This window comes from Ursus maritimus, unplaced genomic scaffold (assembly GCF_017311325.1).
Source record: "Ursus maritimus isolate PB19 unplaced genomic scaffold, ASM1731132v1 scaffold_12, whole genome shotgun sequence".
In the NCBI taxonomy this organism is placed as follows: Eukaryota; Metazoa; Chordata; class Mammalia; order Carnivora; family Ursidae; genus Ursus; species Ursus maritimus.
This window is the reverse complement of record NW_024423564.1, coordinates 34,767,948-34,790,175: the sequence shown is the minus strand read 5'-3', so window position 1 is coordinate 34,790,175 and position 22,228 is coordinate 34,767,948. Positions and strand designations below refer to the sequence as shown.

The window sequence follows — 22,228 nt, the reverse complement described above, 5'->3', positions numbered from 1 at the left end:
GGGGGGGGGGGGGAGCAGGGGTGCTGGTTCGCTAGGGAAAAGCGCTTCTAAAGATTTGGCTTCTTTCGCCTCTTACCTCTTGGTTTTCTCGAAGAGGTTGTGAACAAGCCAAGGTACTTGCTGAAAATTACACCCATCTCCTCTTGTTATCCATTTCATTTGGGGGATTAACGCTTATTATACCTTGAAAAATAAAACATTTTTGTGTTTCGGGAAAGTTCTACATTTCAGTTGTAACTCATTACCTGCTGCCTGAAATTGACCTTAAAAGGAGTTTCTGGAGAGAGAAACAGTAGGATCTAATTAAGCCAAACAGGCTCAGCCAAAGTGTGTTTCACCCATGGAAAAGTATTTATTATGCCACAGACACTTAGGACAAGTGTTTCCTATTCAACGATTCAAGTACATGAACAAATACACTGATGTTTTCAATAAACGTGAATAATTTCATCACTAAGACATTACAGATTTTTTGTATGGTGAGAAAATCCACATATAATTTGCCCTAATTGACAAATAAACCCTAACTTCTTTACTAAACAGTTTAAATCATTTTACAAAAATCGTTTTACAATGTGCTTTAGTATATTACTTAAGTCATACGATAGATATAATGACTAGGGTTATAAACCAAGGTGTAAATTCTGGCACTACCACTTGGTATTCCTAGGCAAGCCCCTTTAACCTCGCCAAGCCTGTTTCCTCATTTTTTCCCCAATTTATTTATTTATTTGACAGAGAAAGAGCACAGATAGGGGGAGCAGCAGGCAGAGCAAGAGGGAGAATCAGGCTCCCTGCTGAGCAAGGAGCTGGATGTGGGGCTCCATCCCAGAACCCTGGGATCATGACCTGAGCTGAAGGCAAACACTTAACTGAGCCATCAAGGTGCCCCTGTTTCCTCATTTCATAATGAAATAATAAAGCTTCCCAGAATCTTGTTTTTAATTGACAACTTTATCCATTATGCTGTGCTCACAAGTATAGCTATCATCTGTCACCATACAATGCTATTACAGTACCATTGACTATATTCCATGCTGTACCTTTCATCTCGGAGACTTAGTCCGTAAATGAAAGCTTGAACCTCCCACTCCCCTTCACCCATTGTACCTATCCTCCCAACTTGCTTCCCTCTGGCCACCAAAAGTTTGTTTTCTAAAACTATGGGTCTATTTCTGGTTTTGTTTGTTCCTTTGTTTTTTAGATTTCACATATAAGTGAAATCATATTGCATTTGTCATTCTCTGATTTATTTCACCTAGGATAACATCCTCTAGGTCCATCCATGTTGAAAAGGGAAGACTTCATTCTTTTTCATGACTGAGTAATATTCCATCTGATTCCATCCATTCCATGATTGATATTCTATATATTCTTTATACACTTATCTATTGGTGGACATTTGGGTGGCTTCCGTACTTTGGCTATTGTAAATAATGCTGCAATAAACATAGGGGTACATAGGGGGCGCCTGGGTGGCTCAGTTGATTAACAGTCTGCCTTCAGCTCAGGTCAGGATCTCAGGGTCCTGGGTTGGAGCCCTACATCAGACTCCCTGGGAGCCCGTTTCTCCTCCTTCCTCTGCCCTTCCCCCTCCTCATGCTCACACACTCACATGTGCTCTCTCTCACATAAATAAAATCTTAAAAAAAACCCATAGGGGTGCATATATCTTTTCAAATTAGTGTTTTTGTTTTGTTTGGGTAATATCAAGTAGTAGAATTGCTAGATGGTAGGTATTTCTATTTTTTTATGGTATTTCTATTTTTAATTTTTGAAGAAACTGCATACTGTTTTCCACAGTGGCTGCACCAGTTTATATTCCCACCAGCAGTGCATGAGAATTCCTTTTTCTCCACATCCTTGCCAACACTTGTTATTTCTTGTCTTTCTGAGACTAGCCATTCTGAGAGGTGTGAAGTGGTATCTCCTTGTTTTGATTTCCCTAATGAGTAGTGATGTTGAGCATCTTTTCATATGTCTGTTGGCCATCTGTGTGTCTTCTTTGGAAAAATTCCTGTTCATGTCCTCTGCGCATTTTAAGATTTTATTTATTTATTTTGAGAAAGAGAAAATGTAAGCAGAGGGAGAGAGAGTCTTAAGCAGACTTCATGTCCAGCGACCAACGGGGCTCAATCTCAGGACCCTGAAATCATGAACTGAGCTGAAATCAAGAGTTGGGCGGTTAACTGACTGAGCCACCCAGGCACCTCTCCTCTTCCCATTTTTTATATCAGATTGTTTTTTGTTACTGAAGTATAATTAACATACAATATTAGTTTCAGGTGAATAACAGTGATTCAACAGTTTCTTATATTATTCAGTGCTCACCGCAATAAGTATACTCACCATTTATAACCAATGTTACCACAATATTATTGACCGTACTTTTCATGCTGTACTTCTTATTTCCATGACTTATTTTATCACTGGAAGTTTGTACTTTTTATTATTTTTTTTTTTTAGATTTTATTTATTTATTCGACAGAGATAGAGACAGCCAGCGAGAGAGGGAACACAAGCAGGGGGAGTGGGAGAGGAAGAAGCAGGCTCATAGCAGAGTAGCCTGATGTGGGGCTCGATCCCATAACACCGGGATCACGCCCTGAGCCGAAGGCAGACGCTTAACCACTGTGCCCCCAGGCGTCCCAAGTTTGTACTTTTTAATCCCCTTTATTTCACTCATCTCCTTATGGTCCTCTGGCAACCATCAGTTCTTTGTATTTAAGCATCTGATTTTTTGTTCATTTGTTTTTTAGATTCCACATGAAAGTGAAATCATATGGTGTTTGTCTTTCTGTGTCTGACTTATTTCACTTAGCATAATACCCTCTAGTTCCATCCATGTTGTTGCAAAGGGCAAGATCTCATTCTTTATGGCTGAGTTATATTCCATTGTGTGTATATGCACCACATCTTCTTCATTCATCTATCAGTGGACTCTTGGGTTGCTTCCATATCTTGGTTATTATAAATACTGCAGTAAACATAGGGGTGCATATGTTTTTTGAATCAATGTTTTTGCTTTCTTTGGGTAAATACCTAGTAGTGGAATTACTGGATCATACGGTGTTTCTATTTTTAATTTTTGAAGAACCTGCATAGTGTTTTCCACAGTGACAGCACCAACTTGCATTACCACCAACAGCGCGTGGGGGATTCTTTTTCTCCACAACCTCACCAACAGTTGTTGTTTCTTGTCTTTTTGATTCTAATCATTCTTAGATGTGTAAAGTGATATTTCATTGTGGTTTTGATTTGCATTTCCCTGATGATTAGTGATGTTGAGCATCTTTTCATGAGTCTGTTGCCATTTATATGCCTTCTTTGGAAAAATGTCTGTTCAGCTCCTCTGCCCGTTTTTTAGTGGATTATTTGTGATTTTGGTGTAGATTGTATAAGTTCTTCATGTATTTTGCATATTAACCTCTTACCACATTTGTCATTAGTAGGTTGTCTTTTCATTTTGTTGATGGTTTCCTACAGTGTGCAAAAGTTTTTATTTTGATGTAGTCCTAATAGTTTATTTTTTCTTTTATTTTCCTTGCTTGAGGAGACATATCTAGAAAAACGTTGCTAAGGCTGATGTCAGAGAGATTACTGCCTATGTTTTCTTCAGGTCTCATATTTAGGTCTTTAATCCATTTTGAGTTTATTTTTGTGTATGGGTTGAGACAGTGGTCCAGTTTCTTTTCTTTTTTTTTTTTTTCTTGTAACTCCCCCATTTTCCCAGCACCATTTGTTGAAGAAACTTTTTCCCCATTGTATATTCTTGCCTCCTTTGTTGATTAATTGACCATGTAAGCATGGCTTTATTTCTGTGCTCTCTGTTCTGTTTCATTGGTCTATGAGTCTCTTTTTCTGTCAGTAACATACTGTTTTGATTACTACAGCTTTGCAGTGTATCTGGAAATCTGGGGTTGTGATAGCTCCAGCTTTGTTCTTTTCTCTCAAGATTGCTTTGGCTATTTCAGGTCTTTAGTGGTTCCAAACAAATGTTAGTATTATTTGTTCTAGTTTTGTGAAAAATGCTGTTGGTGTTTTAATAGGGAATGCACTGAATTTGTAGATTGGGTGGGTAGTATGGACATTTTAATCTTCCATGAGCATGCCATATCTTTCCCTTTGTGTTGTCTTCAATGTCTTTCATCATTGTTATATAGTTTACAGAGTATAGGTCTTTCACCTCCTGGTTAACCTTATTTCTAGGTATTTTATTCTTTTTGGTGCAATTGTGAATGGAACTGTTAAATTCTCTTTCTGCTACTTCATTATTAGTGTATAGGAACACAACAGATTTCTGTTTATTAATTTTGTATCCTGTACCTTTACGGAATTCATTTATCAGTTCTAGCAGTTTTTTAGTGGAGTCTTTAAGGTTTTTTATGTATAATATATATAATCATGTCATCTGTATATATAGTGACAGTTTAAGTTCTTCCTTACCAATTTGGGTGCATTTTATTTCTTTTTCTTGTCTGATTGCTACAGACTGGACTTCCAGTACTATGTTGAATAAAAGCAATGAAAGTGGGCATCTTTGTCTTGTTACTGAGCTTAGAGGAAAAGCTCTCCGTTTTTCACCATTGAGTATGATGTTAGCTGTGCCTTTTTCGTATATGGCCTTATTATGTTGAGGTTGTTCTCTCTAAACCTATCCCATTGAGAATTTTTATCATGAATGGGTGTTGTACTTTCTCAAATGCTTTTTCTGCATCTATCAAAATGATCATATGGTTTTTATACTTTCTCATTAATGTGACTATTATGTTGATTGATTTGTGAATATTGGACCACTCTTGTGTCCCTAGAATAAATCCTACTTGATCATGGCAAATGATTTTTTTTTAATGTGGAAATTCAAATTCATTCGCTAACATCTTATAGAAGATTTTTGCATCTATTTGTATCAGCGATATAGGACTGTGGTTTTCTCTTTTTTGTATTGTCTTTGTCTGGTTTTAGTATCAGGGTAATGCTGGCCTGGTAGAATGAATTTGGAAGTTTTCCTTCCTCTTCTGTTTTTTGGAAAAGTTTGAGAAGAGTGGGTATTAACTCTTTTTTAAATGTTTGATAAATTCACCTGTGAATCCACCTGGTGTCCTGACTTTTGTTTGTTAGGACCTTTTTGATTACTGATTGAATTTTGTTACTAGTCATCAGTCTGTTCAGATTTTTTCTTTCTTTTTAATCCAGTCTTGGCATATTGTATGTTCCTATGAATTTATTTCTCCTAGGTTGTCCAATTTGTTGGCATATAATTTCTCATAGTAGTCTTTTACAATCCTTTGTATTTCTGTGATAAAGCTTATTACTTTTCTTTCATTTCTGATATTATTAAATCCTTGATGAATCTAGCTAATGGTTTATTAATTTTATTTATCTTTTCAAAGACCCACTCTTAGTTTCACTGATTTTTTTTTTTAGCCTCTATTTCACTTAGTTCCACTCTGATTTGATTTCCTTTCTTCCCTAGTTCCTTTAGGTATAAGATTAAATTGTTTATTTGAGATTTTTCTTATTTCTTGTGGTAGTCCTGTATCACTATAAACTTCCCTCTTAGAACTGCTTTTGATGAATCCCAAAGATTTTGAGCCATTGTGTTCCCATTTTCATTTGTCTCCTGGTTTTTTGATTTCCTATTTGATTTCTTTATTGACTTACTGGTTGTTTAGTAACATATTTTCAAATCTCCACATGATTGTATTTTTCCAGTTTTTTAATTTTTTTTTTGTAATTGATTTCTAGTTTCATACTGTTGTGATCAGAAAAGATGCTTGACTTTATTTCAGTCTTCTTAAATTTATTGAAACTTGTTTTGTGGCCTAACATGACCAGTCCTAGAGAATGTTCCGTGTGCACTTGAAAAGAATGTATATTCTGTTGTTTTTGGTTGGAGTGTTCTGTATATCTAAGTTCATCTGGTATAATGTCATTCAAAGCCAGTTTCCTTGTTGATTTTCTGTCTGGATGATCTGTCCATTGATGTAAGTGTGATGTTAAAGTCCCCTACTATTAATCGTTTTACTGTCAATTTCTCCCTTCATGTCTGTTCATATTTGTTTTATGTATTTAGGTGCTCCTATATTAGGTACACAAATATTTACAGTTGTTATATCCTTTTCTTGGATTGATCACTTTATCATAATGCTCTTCTTTATCTCTTGCTACAATCTTTGTTTAAAGTCTATTTTGTCTGATATAAGTATTGCTACCTGAGTTCCTTTTTCTTTTTTTTAAATTTCCATTTACATGAATATCTTTTTTTATTATTATTATGTTAGTCACCATACAGTACATCATTAATTTTTGATGTAGAGTTCCATGATTCATTGTTTGCATATAACACCCAGTGCTCCATGTAGTACATGCCCTCCTTAATACCCTTCACCGGGCTAGCCCATGCCCCCACCCCCACCCCTCTAAAACCCTCAGTTTGTTTCCTGGAGTCCATAGTCTCTCGTGGTTCATTTCCCCCTCTGTTTACCCCCCTCCTTCATATTCCCCTTCCTCTCCTAACAGATCTCCCTGCTATTCCTTATTTTCCACAAATGAGTGAAACCATATGATAGTTGTCTTTCTCTGCTTGACTTATTTCACTTAGCATAAGCTCTTCCAGTCCCGTCCATGTTGATGCAAATGTTGGGTAATCATTCTTTCTGATGGCTGAGTAATATTCCATTGTATATATGGACCACATCTTCTTTATCCATTCGTCTGTTGAAGGGCATCTTGGCTCCTTCCACAGTTTGGCTATTGTGGACAATGCTGCTATGAACACTAGGGTACATATGGCCCTTCTTTTTACTACATCTGTATCTTTGGGGTAAATACCCAGTAGTGCAATTGCTGGGTCATAGGGTAGCTCTATTTTTAATTTTTAAGGAACCTCCACACTGTTTTCCAAAGTGGCTGTATCAGCCTGCATTCCCACCAGCAGTATAAGAGGGTCCCCTTTTCTCCACATCCTCTCCAACATTTGTTATTTCTTGCCTTGTCAATTTTTGCCATTCTGACCGGTGTAAGGTGGTATCTCAGTGTGGTTTTTGATTTGAATTTCCCTGATGACTAATGGTGTTGAACATTTTTTCATGTGTCTGTTAGCCATTCATATGTCTTCATTGGAAAAGTGTTCACATCTTCTCCCCATTTTTTTAATTTGATTATTTGTTTCTTGGGTACTGAGTTTGAGAAGTTCTTTATAGATCTTGGATACCAGCCTTTTATCTGCAGTGTCGTTTACACATCTCTTCTCCCATTCCGTGGGTTGCCTCTTTGTTTCCTTTGCTGTGTAGAAGCTTTTTATCTTGATGAAGTCCCAAAAGTTCATTTTTGCTTTTGTTTCCCTTGCCTTTGGAGACGTGTCATGAAAGAATTTGCTGTGGCCAATGTCAAAGAGAGTGCAGCCTGTATTCTCCTCTATGATTTTGATGGATTCCTGTCTCACATTGAGGTCTTTCATCCATTTGGAATTTATCTTTGTGTATGGTGTGAGAGAGTGGTCAAGAGTCATTCTTCTGTATATAGCTGTCCAATTTTCCCAGCACCATTTATTGAAGAGACTGTCTTTTTTCCACTGGATGTTTTTTACTGCTTTCTCAAAGATTAGTTGACCATAGAGTTGAGGGTCCATTTCTGGAGTCTCTATTCTGTTCCATTGGTCTATATGTCTGTTTTTGTGCCAGTACCATGCTGTCTTGGTGATCACAGCTTTGTAGTATAGCTTGAAATCAGGCAACGTGATGCCCCCAGCTTTGTTTTTCTTTTTCAACATTTCCTTGGCAATTTGGGGTCTTTTCTGGTTCTATACAAATTTTAGGATTGTTTGTTCTAGCACTTTGAAGAATGTCATTGGAATTTTGATCAGGGTAGCATTGAAAGTGTAGATAACTCTGGGTAACATAGACATTTTAACAATGTTTATTCTTCCAATTCATGAGCATGGAATGTTTTTCCATCTTTTTGTGTCTTCTTCAATGTGTTTCATCAGTGTTCTGTAGTGTCTAGAGTATAGATCCTTTACCTCTCTGGTTAATTTTTTTCTGAGATATCTTATGGTTTTTGGTGCTATTATAAATGGAATCAATTCCCTGATTTCTTTTTCTTCAGTCTCATTGTTAGTGTGTAGAAATGCAACTGATTTCTGTGCATTGATTTTATATCTTGCCACGTTACTGAATTGTTGTATGAGTTCTAGTAATTTGGGGTTGGAGTCTTTTGGGTTTTCCACATAAAGTATCATGTCATCTGCAAAGAGAGAGAGTTTGACTTCTTCTTTGCCAGTTTGAATACCTTTTATTCTTTTTTGTTATCTGATTGTTGTTGCTAGGACTTCTAGTACTATGTTGCACAATAATGGTGAGAGTTGGCATTCTTGTTGTGTTCCTGATCTTAAAGGAAAGGCTCTCAACTTTTCCCCATTGAGAATGTACATGAATAACTTTTTCTATTCCTTTACTTTTTAATCTGTTTATATCTTCAGTTCTGAAGTGAGTTTCCTGTAGGCAGCATATAGATAGGTCTTTTTCTTTTTCTTTCTTTTTTTATTTTTTTTTAAATCCATTTAGTCACCCTGTGTCTTTGGTTTGGAGCATTTAGCCCATTTACATTTAAAGTAATTATTAATAGGTATATACTTACTGCAATTTTGTTGTTTTCTGGTTGTCTCTATTGTTCCTCTCTATTCCTTTCTTCTTTTTTGCTCTCTTCCCTTATGATTGATGACTTTCTTTAATGTTACCCTTTGTCTTTATATCTGGGTATCTGTTACAGGTTTTTGGTTTATGGTTATCATCCTAAATATAGGATTATCTATAACAAATTGATGGCTGCTTAAGTTTGAATAAATTCTAAAAGCATTATATTTTTACTCTTTACCCTTTCACATTTTATGTATATGATATCATATTTTAGATCTTTTTATTTTGTGAATTTCTTAACTACTTTTTTAGATATAATTAGTTTTACTACTTTTGTTGTTTAACCTTCATACTAGCTTTGTAAGTGAATGATCAACTACGTTTACTATATGTTTGCTTTTACCAGTGAAATGATTTCCTTTCATAATTTTCTTCTAGTTCTGGCCTGTTCCATTTTAAAAAGTCACTTTCACTTTTCTTGTAAGGCCAGGTTGGTGGTGATGAACTCCTTTAACTTTTGTTTGTCTAGGAGACTCTATCTTTCCTTCAGTTGTGAATGATAACCTTGCTAGGTACAGTATTCTTGGTTATAGTTTTTTTCCCTTTCAGTACTTTGACTATATCATGCCATTGTCTTCTGGCCTGCAAAGTTTCTGCTAAAAAATCAGGTGTTAGATAGCCTTATGGGGTTTCCATGTGTGTAACTAGTTGTTTTTCTCTGGTTACTTTTGAAATTCTCTCTTAATCTTTAGTTTTTTGACATTTTAGCTATTATGAGGCTTGGTGTGGACCTTTTTGTGTTTATCTTATTTGGGGTTCTCTCTGTGCTTCCTGCACCTAGATGTCTGTTTCCTCACCCAGGTTGAGGAAGTTTTCAGCTATTGATTATTCAAATAAGTTTTCTGCCCCTTTCTATTTTTCTTCTCCTTCTGGGACTTCTACAATGGAAATGTTAGTATGTCTGATATTGTCTCAGAGTTCCCTTAAGATTTCCTCATTTTTAAAAATTATTTTCTATTTTGCTGTTCAGTTTGGGTATGTTTCATTTCTGGTCCTCCAGTGTCTTCCCAATTACTGATCCGTTCTTCTGCGTCCCTTAATCTGCTTTTGTTTCTGTCTAGTATATTTTTCATTTCATTTATTGTATTCTTCAACTGTGGTTGGTTTTTTCCTTATATCTCTATCTCTTTCTTGAAACTCTCATTGGGTTTAGCCACTCGTCTCTGTGGTCTGGTGAGCATCTTTATGACCGTTACCTTGAACTCTTTATCAAATAGATTGCTTATCTTCATTTCATTTAGTTCTTTTTCTGGTTTTGTCTTCATTTAGACAAATATTCCTTTCATTTAGACCATATTCTTCTGTCTCCTCATTTTATTTCAATTTCTGTGTTTGTTTTTATGAATTAGGTGAAACAGCAACCTCACCCAGCCTTAAAGGAACGGTGTTGTGTAGGAACCTTCCCTGTGTAGACTGCATGTGCCTAGTGGCTTTGGCTGGCTGCCTGTAGCTGGAGTGAGATACAAACTGGGAATTTTGTAGCTCTCTGCATCAGGGCCACCCAGTGGGGTGGCTAGTGCTGAAGTAGGCATGGACTGGCAGTTCCCAGGGTTCTTAGCACCAGTCGTTGAGTATCAGAAATTTTTAAGCTCAGTTTTCCAGTTCTGCTACTCACTGCCAAAATCATTTTGAAAACATGGTGATAAGGCATAATAGGTGGTTCTCTAAAGTATAGATCAGATAGATCAAAGTTGGCAGATAAGTGATATATCTACTAGCACTTACTCCTTCTCAAAACCATAATTGACTATGATAATCTGTTTTTGAGATATTGAATCCTGAGTTCATCTCCCAGTTCTGATTCCTAAGGGCTCATCTTTTGATGCTATGCCATTTTGTTTCTGGCCAGCTAGGGCCTGGTCTTCAGCATTGATCCAGTCATAAATGACAATGGGAGTTGTAAATCAAAACGTGGCTGCTTTTTTCCCTTTAGAAGGGATAATGTAGTGGGGCAGTTTACCTGAGAACAGTATTAAAGCAGGGCTTGGTTGATGTCTTAAGTTTGCTTAGTTAAAAATTTGTTGTAAATGAAAATGTCAAATTTTTAATGTATCTGCAGAAATTAACAATCCCAGCCTCCCAATTTTCACACCAGTACCAATTTGCATGCCTGTATACTGTAGTTCTTAAAGGTTATTGCAACTAATTCTTATGTAATAAGAATGTTACCATGTATGTATCTGAGTTGTGTTTTGTTTAGGTTCATAATATAGGCTAATAGTTGTACAATGGCAGAAAGAGCCTTTGGATAGTTATGGAAATATCTAAATGTTTTTTAAAAAAAATACTGATGTAATTTAAATAGTGTTTAAGGTGGTTAAAATGATAAATCACATTTTAAGTTTTAATTACGGTAAGAAATTTACATAGGAAGCAATATATGAAACTAACTTGTTTAAGAGATGTATGGGGTGCCTGGGTGGCTCAGTCAGTTAAGTGTCTGACTCTTACTTTTGGCTCAGATCATGACTTCAGGGTTGTGAGGTTGAGCCCCATGTCAGGCTCCGTGCTGAGTGGTGTAGCCTACTTAAGATTCTCTCTCTCCTTCTCTCCCTGTCCTTCCCCATCTGTGCATACTATGTCTCTCAAAAAAAATTTAAAAATAAATAAAAATAAAAGATGTTTTGTCTCAGGATATAATTTTCAAATTTTGATACCATTAAAACAAATAGTGATCTCTGGTATGATTTCATAAAGCTGTAATCAGTACCAAATCACAGAAATTTTACTTTTTATTTGATTTACTCACTAATTTAATATAAATCAAGATGAAGCAATGCTTTGGAATCTTGGAAAGACTTCTGGTATTGGTATCTTTTTTCATCCTTAAAGATTGTCCAACTTTGATAATTCTTTTTTATAGTAATTCAGCTACCTTATTTTTTTATTATATATTTATATAATTTAAATTTTACTGTGTATTTTTTTTTTAAGATTTTATTTATTTATGTGACAGAGAGACAGCCAGCGAGAGAGGGAACACAGCAGGGGGAGTGGGAGAGGAAGAAGCAGGCTCCCAGCAGAGGAGCCCGATGTGGGACTCGATTCCGGAATGCCGGGATCACGCCCTGAGTCTAAGGCAGACGCCCAACAACTGCGCTACCCAGGCACCCCTACTGTGTATTTTTGTAACCTGTTCTAAATCCTCAGAGAAAAATAAAGGAAACAACACACAAACATAGCTTAAAATACTTAAAGACTGGCATTTTCATCAGGAATAATCGTTTACATTTATTATTGAGGTATCCAAGCCTAGGAAGAAATACATGTGGTAAAATGGTTTTCATCATTCTGTAGCCATTTGTATAAATTTAGTCTTTCCACTTCCAGAAACATAGTTCTATGTAAAATACCATATATATTTAACTTTAATTTTCAAACTTGAGAAAATGAATTGTTTAGAATAGTAAAATATGCCCTGATCACAAGTCTATCATAATATAACTTAGCACTCTATTTAGTTGTATAGGATATATGTTCATTTCATTGCATTACCAGTTCTACTTACTAGTAGTATGTCTTTTTTAATTACTATAATTAGACAGTATACATTCCTAAGTTTTCATTTTTGGTCTATTTTAAAGCCTTTTGTGTTTTTCTTTTCACTTTTCGAATGAATCAGAGACCAGAAATGAGTGGAATGCTATCTAAGTCAAAAATCTGTTTCGACCTTTATAAATACTACTTAAATGAAGAAAGATAAAAACCCCACAAAATTCCAACTGATAATTACCCCATTCAGACACTGGTGAATATGTCCCTCAGTCCAAGCCGACCTTCCTCCTCAGAGGTAAGAAAATCTTTTAAGCTAAAATATAAGAAAGACTTGCTTAACATTGCTTTTGAAGAGTTCTGAGAAAGAAAAAATATGGATTATATAAAGTCTTAGATATTAACTCCACTGTGTATCTATCTCATTGTCTGATTATAGTTATTTTATTATAGTTCTTTCCTCTCTAGCTAGTTGTACTGGAACCCCCAGGGCATTGATCCTATCACTTTTTTTTTAATTCTTCACCTTGTGATGCCCTTCATAGCTTAAATACCATAGAACAGTCTTGATTACTCTCTTGCTCATACTTTTGACTCTTTGCCTCTCTCTCATTTCATCATACTGCTTGGCAAAACAAAAACCCTGGTTTATTGAATTCTTCACCTCTGCTATACCTATAACTACAATGGAACGTGGTTGGGAAAAAAGTATACCAACATGAAGACTGTTCTCATTTTAAAGTCATGACCATGAATCCAAACTAGAACCTTTTGCTGGGAGGCAATCAGACTATCTTCCACTCACTCACTTACTTTTCTACTGTTCTAGACAACTATTTCATTCATCTCAGTACCTTCTCCATTTTCTCTTTAAACCAGCTGTAATCCTTTCATTCCACTACTGCACCAAAATTGCTCTTGTTAAATTCACTTCTACATTACTAAATATGTTCTTTAATTTTTATCCCACATATTCTGATCTATCTGTGCAAAACAATTGACATTGTTGATCACTCTTCTTTGATGTAATTCCTTCACTTGACTTTTAGAATACACATATCTTGGTTTTCCTTCTACTTTCCTTGGTGTTCATTTTCAGTCTTCTTTGCTGGTATTTCTTCTTCTTGATCTCCTAATATTGGAGAATTTCAGGGGCCAGCTCTTTTTTTTCTTCTGTATCTGCACTCATTCTTTGATGACCTCAATCAGTATAATAGCTTTAAATACCAACTTTCTGCTAAGGATCCCCAAATTTATATCCCCAATCTAGTCTTCTTTCCCAGACTGCAGATATGTATTTTTAGCTGCCTACTTGACATCCCCACTTGGATGGCCAGTAGACATCTCAAAATTAGCATGTCAAACTGAATTATGGATCTTTTCCCCCTCCCCTATACATGTTCTATTTGATTTTCTCCATTTCAGGTGATGGCAAATCCATCCTTTGAGTATCTAAGGCCAAATGCCTTGGAGGTGTACTTCTTTCTCAAACTTCATTTCCAATGTACTCTGACTTTAGCTTCAAATTATATAAAAAATCTGACCACTTCCCATCATCTCTACTGCTAGTACATTGGAGTGAGCCACCATCATCTCTTACTTTAATTATTCAGATAGCCTCATAACAGGTTCCATTTTCTTGTCCCTTACAACCTAATCTATTATCCCTTTAATAGTTACTGAATATAGCAAAATTTGCAAGTAGGACATTGTATGTGTCCTAATGTGAAGCAATATGAAATACAGGGCACCATTTATAAAGTATTCTTGCCACTAGGTGACTAATTTACATCAGTTGAAGGCTATACAGTAACTGTTTACAAGAGATAGAGGACTTCATTTCAGAAATGCTTGTAGAATGAGGTTGGCTGGGAAGATGGTGGAATAGGAGGACCCCAAGCTCACCTCATTCCATGGATACAACTAAATAACATTCATGTCAGTGTAAATAACCCAGAAAATGACATGAAAAAGACTGGCAGAACAAACTCTTCAACTAAATGCAGGGAAGAAGCCACACCAAAGGAGTTAGGAAGGACAAAGACATGGTCTGAAAGCAAAACAGACCATGTCCATCCTCAGTGGGCAGAGAACCAGTGGTATGGATGGAAAATGGAGCTTCACACCAGGGAGCCCACGAACAGGGAGGATGAATCCCTGTAATACTTGCCTTTGTAAATGAGAAGAGCTGGATTTCTTGAGTTCTAACAATCAGTGTGACTTAAAGCCTGGAATTTTAAAAATCAGCAGGCTCTACTCTCAGAGAGGACAGAGGGCAGTAGGAAGTGGAGTTTGGAAAACTGCATGGGCTGTTTTGTGAGCTCCTTATGGTCAGGGAAGGAGAGTGATTTGCTCATCTCAGAGCATAGCCCAGAGATACAGGGATCACCAGGAGATCCCTCCAGGAACAAAGGAGCTGGCAGGTGCCATTTCCCTCCCCCAACCCTCAGAATAGACAGTGGCCACTTACAGGAACCAGTGTGGTGCCAAAACTTGTTACTAACTTGCTTGCACCAAGCCCTGCCCTCTCGTGCTTTGGCAGATCAGCCCTTCGCAGTCCCACTTGCCTCAGTCCTGGTGCTGCACGTTCCTCCCCCAGAAGACTGGTGCAAACCCTGCCAACACCAAATCTGCTGACCCATGCATTTTGCAGGACTGGACTTCCAATAGTAGCAGGAGCAGGCCTTGTTTCACAAGCAGATGACCACATACCGTGTTAAAATAGGGGACATCAGTGAGACTCTTAACAAAGAGATTTAAAAAAAAAATGAAGAACACAGTAAATGAAATTAAAAATACGTTTAATGGAATAAATACCAGGCTAGATGAAGCAGAGGAACAAATTAATGACCTGGAAGACAAGTAATGGAAAGTAACCAAGCTGATCAAAGGAGAGGAAGGAAAATTATGCAAATTGAGAATAGTCTTAGGGAACTCAGTGACTCCATCAAGCATAATAACATTTGCATTATAGGGATCTCAGAAGAAAAGAAGAAATAAAAAAATTACATGGAAACAAATGAAAATGAAACCACAATGGTCCAAAATCTTTGGGCTGCAACAAAAGTGGTCCTAAGAGGGAGATTTATAGTTTATAGCAATACGGGCCTATCTCAAGAAGCAAAAAAAATCAGAAAACCTAATCTTACACTTAAAGGAGCTAGATAAAGAAAAACAAAACCCAAACCCAGCAAAAGGAAGGAAATAGTAAGGATTAGAATAGAAATAAATAACTTAAAAAAAAAAAAAAACCAATAGAACAGATCATTGAAACCAGGAGCTGTTTCTTTGAGAAGATAACAAAATTGATAAACCTCTAGCAAGATTCATTTTTAAAAAAGGACCCAAATAAACAAAATTACTAATGCAAAAAGAAATAACGCCACAAAAATACAAACAATTGTAACAGAATATTATGAAAACCTCTATGCCAACAAACTGGACAACTTAAAAGATATGGATAAATTCCTAGAAACATACAACCTACCAAAACTAAAGCAGGAAGAAATAGAAAATTTGACCAGACCAATGACCAGCAATGAAATTGAATCAGTAATCAAAAAACTCCCAGAAAACAAAAGTCCAGGTGACTAGATGGCTTCACAAGCAAATTCTATCAAACATTTAAAGAGTTAATATCTATTCTTTTCAAACTACTTCAAAAAATACAAGAGGAAGGAAAATTTCTAAATCCAATTTATGAAGCCAGTATCAACCTGATCCCAAAACCAGATAAAGACACCATAAAAAAAAAAAAAAGAACTACAAGCCAGTATTGCTCATGAATATAGATACAAAAATCCTCAACAAAATATTAGCAAACCAAATCCAACAATACCTTATAAAAAAGTCATATACCACAATCAAGTGGGATGTATTCCTGGGTTGCATGGGTAATTCAATATTCACAAAACCATAAACGTGATATGTAATATCAGTAAGAGAAAGGATGAAAACCATATGATCATTTCAACAGATGCAGAGAAAGCATTCGACAAAGTACAACATCCATTCATGATTAAAAAAACTGCAAAGTAAATCTAGAGGGAATGTACCTCAACATAATAAAGGCCTTATATGAAAAACACACAACCAACATTATACTCAATGGTGAAAACCCGACAGCTTTTCCCCCAGGGTCAGAAATAAAGTAAGGACGTCCACTCTTTTATTCAACATAGTACCGGAAGTCCTAGCCATAGCAATTAGACAATATAAAGAAATAAAAGGCATCCAAATTGGTAGAAAGGAAGAAGTAAAATTTTCTCTGTTTGCGGATGGCATATTATATATAGAAAACCCTAAAGACTCCACCAAAAAACTACTAGAACTCATAAATGAATTCAGTAAAGTCACAGGATACAAAAATCAATGTATAAAAATCTGTTGCATTCGTATACACTAATAATGAAGCAGTAGAAAGTGAAATTAAGAAAATAATCCCATTTACAATTGCACCAAAAACAATAAAATCTCTAGGAATAAACTTAACCAAAGGGGTGAAAGACCTGTACTCTGAAAACCGTAAAACACTGATGAAAGAAATTCAGGACGAGGCAAAGCCATTCCATGCTCATGGGTTAGAAGAGCAAATATTGTTAAAATGTTTATACTACCCAAAGCAATCTACAGATTTAATGCAATCCCCATCAAAATACCAATAGCATTTTTCACAGAACTGGAATAAACAATCCTAAAATTTGTGTGGAACCACAAAAATCCTCGAATAGCCAAAGTGGTCTTGAAAAACAAAACTAGAGGAATCACAATTCTAGATTTCAAGTCATATAACAAAGCAGTAGCAATTAAAACAGTATGGTACTGACATAAAAATAGACACATAGATCAATGGAATAGAACAGAAAACCTAGAAATAAACCCACAAGTTATATGGTCCATTAATCTTTGACAAAGAAGGAATGAATATACAATGGGAAAAAGTTTCTTCAACAAATGGTGTTGGGAAAACTGGACAGCCACATACAAAAGAATGAAACTAGACCACTTTCACCATACAAAGAAATAAACTCAAAATGGATTAAAGACCTCAATGTGAGACCTGAAACCATAAAAATCCTAAAAGAGAATAATTTCTCTGACATTGGTCATAGCATCATTTTCGTAGATATGTCTCCTGAGGCAAGGGAAATAAAAGCAAAGATAAACTATTGGGACTACATCAAAAGAAGGGGCTTCTGGGACGCCTGGGTGGCTTAGTTAAGTGTCTGCCTTCAGCTCGGGTCATGATCCCAGGGTCCTGGGATCGAGTCCCATGCCCGGCTCCCTGCTCAGAGGGGAGTCTGTTTCTCCCTCTCCCTCTGCCCCTACCCTCTGCTTGTGCTCTTTCTCTTTCTCGCTCTCTGACAAAATCTTTAAAAAAACAAAAACAAACAAAAAAATAAAGGACTTCTGCACTGTGAAGGAAACAAAACTAAAACGCAACCTATGGAATGGGAGAAGATACTTGCAGATAACATCCACTGAAGGGTCAGTGTACAAAATATATAACAAACTGATACAACTCAATACCCGAAACCAAATAATCTAATTAAAAAATGGGCAGAAGACATGAACAGACATTTCTCCAAAGACATCCAGATGGCCAACAGACACATGAAAAGATGCTCAATATCACTAATCATCAAGGAAATACAAATCAAAACTACAGTGAGATATCACTTCATACCTGTCAGTATGACTAAAGTCAAAAATACAAGAAACAAGTGTTGGCAAGGATGTGGAGAAAAAGGAATCTTCTCGCACTGTTGGTGGGACTGCAAACTGGTGCAGCCACCATGGAAAACAGTATGGAGGTTCCTCAAAAAATTAAAAGTAGAATTACCCTCCAATCCGGGAATCACACTACTGAGTATTTGCCCAAAGAATACAAAAACACTAATTCAAAGGAGTACATGCCCTCCTCTATTTATTATAGCATTATTTACAGTAGCCAAACTAGGTAAGCAGCTCAAGTGTCCATTGGTAGGTGACCGAATAAAAAAGAAGTCTTTATATATCTTTATATACAATGGAATATTATTCAACCATAAAAAAGAATGGAATCTTGACATTTACAGCAACATGGTTAGAGCCAGAGAGTAAATCCTCACCAAAATAAGTCAGAGAACAACAAATAGTATGTGATCCTACTCATATGTGGAATTTAAGAAATAAAGTAAATGAGCAAAGAAAAGAAGGGGAGAGAGACAAACCAAGAAACAGACTCTTAACTGTAGAAAACAAACTGATGGGTATTGGCGGGGGGCGGGGGGAGGTTGGAAGAATGAGGAAAAAGGGGGATGGGGATTAAAGAATACACTTTTCATGATTAAAAAATGATTTTAAAAAAGAAACTACACTATGTTTAAAAAAAGGGATTGGAGAATTAAATGACATCCTAAGGAGATGATAAGGTAAATACAGAATGGAAAACATTCTTTAGAACAACTGGCCCAGTCTCTTCAAAGTTAATGCCATGAAGAGGGGGAGGGAGAAAACAGGTCTGGAAGAACTTGTGGATTAAGATCTTTAAGGAGGGAACAAACCACATGCAAAATGTTATCCTTGATTAGATTCTAGATTGAAAAAACATTGAGGACAAATGGACAATTGAGGAAATTTGAATATGGAATGGATGTTATTTTACATTAAGGGATTGTTAATTTTCTTAAATGTGAAAATGGTACTATGATTATGTTGGAGAAATCCTTATTTTTAGGAGATGGCTGCCAAAGTATTTAGGAGTATAATTTCACAATGTCTGATTTACTTTGAATGGTTTATCAAGAAAGGGATAGAGGATGTAAGGACAGTCTGTGACATCTGTCAGCCCATTGATCGCCAGGGTTGATTTGACTGATCTGGTTGCCTAGGTGGGTGTCCTCTTCCTCCCTCACAGCTCCATGTGCATCCCTCCCAAAGCTGCATGCTGGGTTGAAGAGGAGAACCTTCCCCAATAAGGGGAACCATTCTTCGGTCAAGGGTATACAAGCAGCTGCACTCCCCTGCTAGAACCTTGAAACAAGCTCTCAAGGTTCATTTGTAGGAGAAGGTAGAGTAGTCAAGCTTCCAAGACTTCAGACACATCCAAATAAGGCACTGCATGTGGCAGTCTGCCTTTAAAAAAAAGGGGGGGGGGTGAGAGAAAGTAAATGTTAACTTTTGAATCTACAGATTTGGGTATTCATAGTAATATTCCTTTTATTTGTATGTATGTTTGGTATTTTTCATATTAAAATAACAAAACTATAAAGTGAATGTCAGATATTGTCCTTCTATTAAAACCCTGTATTGGCTTCCCATTTTCTGAAGTGAAGATCTTACAATGGCCTGGAAAACCCTATTTATTTTGTTCTTGTCCTCCTCATTACTTTATCTCTTGTCCTCCTTCTTACTTTATCTCTTATTGTTCTCTGCTTCAATCATTCTAACATTCTCTCACCTTAAGACCTTTGTTTTACAGGTGCTTGGGTGGCTCAGGCAGTTAAGCATCTGCCTTCAGCCCAGGACCCTGGGATCAAGCTCCCTGCTCAGCGGGGAGTCTGCTTCTCCCTCTCACTCTCCCCCTGTTCGTGCTCGCCCCCAACCCACTGACTCCTCTCTCTCTCTCTCTCAAATAAATAAAATCTTAAAAAAAAAAAAGACCTTTGCTTTAGCTCTTCTTGGAACTCTTTCCCTCTGCATCATCACTTGGCTCATTGTTTCTTCCCCTGCAGTCTTTACTTAAATCTCACCTTTTCCATAAGCCCTACCCAGACTATTTACAACTGAAACCTACTTTTTATCTTTCCAGTTTTCCTTACCCTGCTCTTCTTATCCTTTTCTCCAATACTTCTTTCTCATGTGCTGTATAACTTATCAGTGTTTTATATTTATTGTTTATTGTCTCTGTCCCTCACAGGCCTGGGACTAGTCTGAGGCAAATGAGTCACTTGCCTTGGGTGCAAAATTTAAGAGGCACACACAAAAAAACCTCCATAATATAAGTAATCAATACAAGATTTTTTTAAATGAAAAACTGATGCAAAAAATCCATAATAGCAACATTTTCAATAGAAACAGAACCTGATAGTGCCATGCCTAGGCATTTTGGAGCCTGAGGCGAAAAGCAAAATATGTGCCCATTAATATACCTTTTAGTATATTTTTAAGTGATTAATAGTTTTGATGAAAATGTTACTGATGAGCTTGCTTCCATGAAAGCCAGGAAAGTAAAATTATAACAAATTAATGTTTTGATATAAATAGAATATTGGATCTTAATGTGAATTTTAATATATACTTTTGAAATTTTCAGTATTTTTTTTCCAACTACTTGGTTATTCTGGAAAAAGTTGACCATTAAGAAATGTGTTTGGTTGTTTGTTTGTTTTTTAAGAAACATATATTGAAGTTCATGTTTTTCCTTTTCCCTCAGGCTCTAATAGTATTAAATTCTGTCTATATTTAAATTTTCGATATTTTGTTTATTATGAAATTGTTTGCATTGAGTAGTGGTGTGGGGTTTTTTTGTTTTGTTTTTTTGGGGTTTTTTTTTAGTTATTTATCTTGATTACTGAGGTTTTGGTACAGCCTTAAATTTTGTACCTGAGGTGAGTGCCTCACTTGCCTCACCCTTCTTCTTGTCCTGATACCTTGTTAGAATGTAAAGCTGTACACAGGCAAGGATCTTTGTCTTATTGACTGCATATTCCTAATGCCTAGAACAGTGCTGGCACATGGTAGACATTCAGTAAATATTTGCTGAGGGAATGAATAAACACAAATTCACTATAAATCATTTAACATAAAGGTTTTATTAACTATATTTTCTCTGTATTGCCTACTCAATTATGGAATTAAATCTGTAGGAACACTTTGAATTATAGTTCATGAATTATTATAAAAAATATTGACAGAATTTACTTGGTTTATAAAAACAGAGTAAAATGTTTAGTTCAATAAATATTTTTTCCTGTAAAATATTAATGCATCTATATAAAGGATAAGGTCATATTTACTTAAGTCTTCTGAAGGTTTTGCACATATTTAATTATGTAGCTATTAAATATTATAGTATTAATAGTATAGTGTAGTGTTAGCTATGAATAGTATCATATAGCTAGGGAATTATCTTTTAAATGCTCTGGTGTTCAAAAGATAGCATATGGCAAAGCTCACATCAGATCTATACATATATCAAATGTATAGAAATAATTTACTTAGTCTATAAAAACAACTTGAGCAAAACACTCAGTTCAAAAACGAATTTTATCTCCTATAAATGATAGGTCATATTCAACTTTTTAAAGTTTTTCTCAGATACTTAATATTGTAGAGTATGATCATTTAAATTTGAATATGCAGTGAATAACTTCATTAGACTTAAAGATAGTAATATTTGCTGTAATTGTTCTGTTTCTGTTGTAGTAATCTAAATATTCTTCCAAATAGGATTCTGATTGAGGTTTAACAAAACACTAATAGAAAAGAAAGTGGTATTATAAGCACAGGCAAGCTAAGCTGACAGACATGACCTATGTAAGAACAACCATTTCCTTCCCTATCACCATCAGGAATAGGTTCTTCCTAGAATTCTGGGAAACAAAAATATTTCCCAAACCACAGTATTCACACTTTTGCGCTTGCTGAGAACTAGCAATTATCACAACTATGTTATGGTAATAACAATATATAAAGTATAAGGATTCCACAAGATCACCCCAGCAGAACTGAGTAGGTAGGGATCAGGGGAGAGGAAAAGGTTAGTAACCAGAAAACTGATCTTGGTGGTCTGGTACTCAAGCCACAGAAAGAGCACTGTATGTCAGAGATGTTAGGGTACCCTAGGACTACATGTGTGACATTGTTTCTAGGGAGAAGATGCTCTCCAAGTGCCAAGTAGCCAACTAACCAGAACTTTGGCTCTGCATTTTGTTTTCTGTGTTTGTTCAGAAGGATACATGTATTCCATGTTTATGTCAATTAGGTATATTAAACTTAACATTCGAGAGGACATCAGTTGATTTTTTTCACTTTAAAAATATTTTAACTGATGT

General features: G+C 36.0%; 1 protein-coding gene across 1 annotated transcript in view; it reads left to right on the top strand.

Annotated features, from left to right (window-relative positions):
- Positions 1 to 22,228, top strand: part of SPATA1 (spermatogenesis associated 1) — a 48,052-nt gene that overhangs the window by 522 nt on the left and 25,302 nt on the right. The window contains 1 exon segment of the mRNA XM_008690663.2: positions 12,322 to 12,489. Coding sequence (XP_008688885.1) covers positions 12,454 to 12,489 — 36 coding nt within the window. The 5' untranslated portion in view covers positions 12,322 to 12,453.